Source organism: Chelonia mydas, chromosome 25 (assembly GCF_015237465.2).
Source record: "Chelonia mydas isolate rCheMyd1 chromosome 25, rCheMyd1.pri.v2, whole genome shotgun sequence".
NCBI lineage: Eukaryota > Metazoa > Chordata > Testudines > Cheloniidae > Chelonia > Chelonia mydas.
In genome coordinates this window covers 9263634-9268322 of record NC_057858.1, presented here as the reverse complement: position 1 = coordinate 9268322, position 4689 = coordinate 9263634, and the positions used below count along the sequence as shown (strand labels likewise).

At 45.4% G+C, this 4689-nt stretch overlaps 1 protein-coding gene across 1 annotated transcript; it reads left to right on the top strand.

Annotated features, from left to right (window-relative positions):
• The first annotated feature begins 243 nt into the window (after positions 1 to 243).
• LOC102937152 (E3 ubiquitin-protein ligase RNF167) lies at positions 244 to 1272 on the top strand. The gene has a single exon (XM_043536154.1). It carries the CDS (start codon positions 244 to 246, stop codon positions 1270 to 1272), a length of 1029 nt encoding a protein of 342 aa, XP_043392089.1.
• Positions 1273 to 4689: the final 3417 nt, after the last annotated feature.

Here is a 4689-nt window from a genome sequence, read left to right as displayed (position 1 = left end):
ACAAGCAAAGGAAGCTGCAACCAGAAGCTTGAAGGCTTGGGTATAACTCAACACCCACTACACCTTGTCGAGTCCTGCTGCTATCACTGCCCGGCGGGAAGGGTCCAGTCTGTTCTGACACATGGAAGATCCAGTAGTCACCTTCAGTCCACTGTTCCCCATAAAGGCCTCTGAAGCCAGAGCTTCCTCTTAGACAAGACCCAAGCCAGCACCGGTACAGAGAGTTCTCCACTAGCCACCAGCATGCGGCCACTGCTCCCGTCTCCTTTCCATATGGCCACTGTAGTCCTGCTCTTCCTGGTGCCCAACGGCAAAGCCTTTATCCGTGCAGTTTACAACCGTAACTCCACCAGCCAAGATTTCAGTGCTCTCCCTGCACTCTTTGGGCCTCCACTCCCCAGCAAGGGACTGACAGGTTATCTGATGGAGGCGATGCCTGCCAACGCCTGTCACCCTATCGAAAGCCCGCCAGCGCCCCGCAACTCCTCCATGGCCTTCATTGTGCTCATCCGCCGCTACGACTGCACTTTTGGTGCCAAGGTCCGACATGCTCAGCAAGCCGGGTACCGAGCTGCCATCGTGCACAACGTGAACTCACAAGCCCTTGTGGATATGGCAATTGGCACGGAAGAGATTGGGCAGCAGATCGAGATACCTTCTGTCTTCACTGGGGAAGCAACCTCCAAGCTCTTGAGAAAGGTTTGCCGCTCTGAGGAAGGAGCTCACGTCATCCTTGTCCCTGAATACTATCACTTCGCCTGGGAGGAGGATGCTGGGAACGCCTGCCCGCGTGCTTGCAGGTGCCGGCTGCAGCTGCTGGGACACTGCTCCCATGTCCCGATTCTTCCAGTCTGCAGGGCAATTAGCATCCTGGTGGCCGCAGTGACAGGCATCCTGCTCATTATGAAATACATAATGGGGTACCACATCTGGAGGAAGAGGAGAAACCCGCGAAGAGAGGAGCAGGGGAAGAAGTCCTCCACCAACACGTTTAACAGAGGTGCCAAGTACACAGAATGTGCCATCTGCCTGGAGACATATGAAAAGGGAGACATGCTGAAGATCCTGTCTTGCTCCCATGCCTATCACAGCAAATGCATAGACCAATGGCTCTTAACCCAGACCTGGAATAAGACCTGCCCTCTCTGCATGCAGAGGGTGACTGTGGCAGCAGAAAGTCCTGACTTGTACATAGAGGGATGTATAGAGGAGGAGGGGGATGAGGGCAGCCAGGAGGAGGAGGAAGATGGACACAACAGGGAGCGGCATTAATGTAGCCACTCCCGGGACGGCCAAACCAAAATCTGACTAACATAGTTCTGCCAAATGCAGACTCCCCCATACTCTCAGCTTCCCCTTCCATCCTCCCTCTCCACTCTAGCTCTGGCCAAAGTTTATTGGGAATCATTTTAGCTCAGCATGGACCCAGAAAGACATGGAAATGGAAGAGCAGTGGAGGCAGATGGTGATGAGCAGTGGAACACCGAATGCACTTCCTTTGCTCTGCTTATCTAGGGCAGCAGGTTGAATCCAAGCTGGTTTTAGGAAGGTGAAATTCTGCTGAAGTCAACTGGAGTCACACCAGGTCTGGCTACCAGAACATCCAGCAGTGGCCTGTAATATCAGCTGTCAAACGATGAGGAAGAGTGGCTTGAAGCCACCACCAGATCCTCTGCTTTTCCTCAAGTTCTCCTTAACAACCGTCTTCCCACACATGCCTCATACTCTGCAGGTTGTTTATTTCACACAGATTTTTCTGGGTAATTTCTAGCACCAGTTTGGGTTTGGTTAAATGAGATCAGCTGGCAAGATGTAAAAACTTGTTAGATTGGGTGAAAATAAAATGCATCAGAAATCACCCCATTACTGTGAGCATCTCTGTTTAGATGGCCCACCACCATCTCCTACTGCAACTCCTCAAATGGACCAAAAATCTACTAACAACAAACAACGAGGACAATAATAATAATAAACAACAAAAGATTTATTATTAATATTAATTATACTTTGCACTCTCGTGGTAATAATGATAACAATTACTGGGGTCCTTTCCAACCATAGATCTCAAAGGATTTTACCTAGGAAGTTCAGTATCATTATCCCCATTTTAGACGTGGGGAAACAGAGGCACAGAGATGGGAAGTGACATGCCCAAGGTTCCCTGTTTATTTGTCTCTCACTGTGCTTCTTTCGCAATCATTCTTCCTTTTGTTCTTCTGCTGAACCAAATTTTCTGCTGTTGTAAATCAGTGTGGCTTCATAGACTTTATTGGAGCCATCTTGGTTTCTACCATCTGAGAACAAGGATCTATGCATCTTTTGTATTTAAATTGTCTCTATCTCTGTCTACATACCACAAGCATGGGGAAAAGTCAACCCAGTTGGCCTAACTGCCCTGATTAACTGGAGTCCTGCTTGATTTTGTTACATAGCTATGTTACCATCCTTCAACAGAACGTTTACATGGGTAGACAGACCAACTCACTGTGTTATCAAGCCAGCTCACCATTAGCAGGCACAGGGCTTGTTTAAAATGAATTACCAACATGGTTTGAATTCCCACTGTGCAAATGCTGCATTTAATATACCTCTTTAAATGATTAAGTTTCATCATCTTTCTGCTTCCATTATATATTTTTTCCCCTCAAAGATCTTACAAGATCAAGATTCCACCTTCTACAGTAAAATTTATCCCTCAGAGGGTTTGTCCTTATTACACTACAAATTTGCTGCTGCAGCACAATTTGGCTTAATCAAAACAAATTAGAAAGCCATCTTGACAAGGTCCTGCTAATTTCAGCCCGTCTCCATGATGGGATTGAAGGAGAACGACTTCCTTCTAGGCACGTAACAGGGACAGTCTAGGGATCTAAATTAAAGGTCATTACGTAGAATGGAATGGGGAGATTTGAGGCAGGTTGCAAATCTTGTTGGAAGTCACAAGATGAAGATCTTGATTAAGGGAAAGAAAATCACTTGAAGGAAGATTGGAATTCTCCACTGAGGGCCACTCTAGAAGACTTCAGGTCTGAATGGGAGGGACTCCAATCATTTTCCCCATCAAATTTGAAAAACCTGTTAACTATTAGCTCTGGCTTTGTTCTGCTTTGAATGTCTCCCAAAGCAAAAAATGACCTTAAGTACCCACCACTTCGGCTCTGATAAGGATTGCCGAGCGAAAGGATGAATATAAAAAGGAGAGACACACTGTTGATTTAATTGCCAGCATCCGTCACAGCAGTGGCGCTGGCTGAATGACATGCATTTAATTAGAATAAGAGATGCTTTGGCTTTGGTCAATGAAACATACATAAAAGCCTGTACAAAACCTGACCTCTCTTATGAACATTGCCTTCTAAATAATGTGTTAGTTTGCAGCCAGCTGTCCCTTGCCTCACACCATTCCAAGCAGCTGAACTTCCCCGCATTTGCTTCACCAATGCACATCAGCAGTGATTCTCTTTCCATTAAGCCTCCATGCTCATCTGATTCTTGGCTTCTTACACTCCTGCCTCAAGAATTTCCAACTTTGAGCTGCTTCTTACTATGGGCAGAGAATTCAAGCTTTGTATCCATTCAGTGTTGAGCCTTTTCACCACGCTATGCCTCACCTAGAGGGGCCAAGCTGTACTGGGATGATAGTCAACCCCAAAAGCTAGGTTGCAAGTCGTATCGAGTGACTGGGGCTGGTCTTGCAAGGCACTGAATGCCTCCTGCCAGTTGCTAAGCACCCTCAACTCTTGAGCTGGTCAAAACATTTTTGTCCAAATGGTTCTTCAACAAAAAATACCATTTTCATCTACATGTTTTGAAAAAGGTGTCAATTTTGATGACGTTTCATTTTAAAAAAACCCCTCAAAGTGCTTTGATAATGTAGAAACATCATCCGGTTTTGACTTTTTCAGAATGGAACGTTTTGATTTTTCATTTTTTGAAATGACTTTTCAAAACAAAATTCATTGGTTTTTTTTTTTAATAAAAAATTATTTTAAACATTTTTAAAGGTCAAAATCAAAAGGAAATATTTTGATTGACCCGAAACAAACTTTTTTTCAGAAAACTTTCTTTGTTTTTATTCATTCTGTTTCATACTGGAAAAAATTTTTGGAAGGGCAGAATTCGCCACGAAATGGAAAATCTGGTCACTCCCTGGCTCTCCTCCATTCTTGCTGAAGTCAATGAGCTCAGTACATCTTTCCCTCCAACCTTGCAAAATCAAAAGGAGTGGAAAATGCTAACCACTCAGAATGGTAGTGTTTTACATCCATGCCACACTGGGCTACATGACCACACAAGCGAACGGTGAACTGGTGCCCAATGGGCGCTGAGAATGGTCCGCCCCATGCAGGTGGTACTCAGCCTTTTGGAGGAGGAGGAGCACTGGGAATTGCCCAAACCGTGTTCGCTTCCACCCTATGCTGGTTGGGATTTCCAGAAGCACGCACACCATCCTAACTTTGCTCCCACTCAAATCAGTGGGAGTGTTACAGAGTCAGGCTAATACTAAGCCCACCTGCTGTCGTTAAATACAAAGGGGAGGAGGCTAATACACAGCTCCATAACCTTCTCCCTAGTAAACGCTTGCACAGACCATGGGCAGAATTCATTGGTTTCCTCTTCAAAGGGATTTTTTTTCCTGATCAAATATTTCTTAAACTTTCAGGGATTCTCCGTGGAAGGAGACACAAT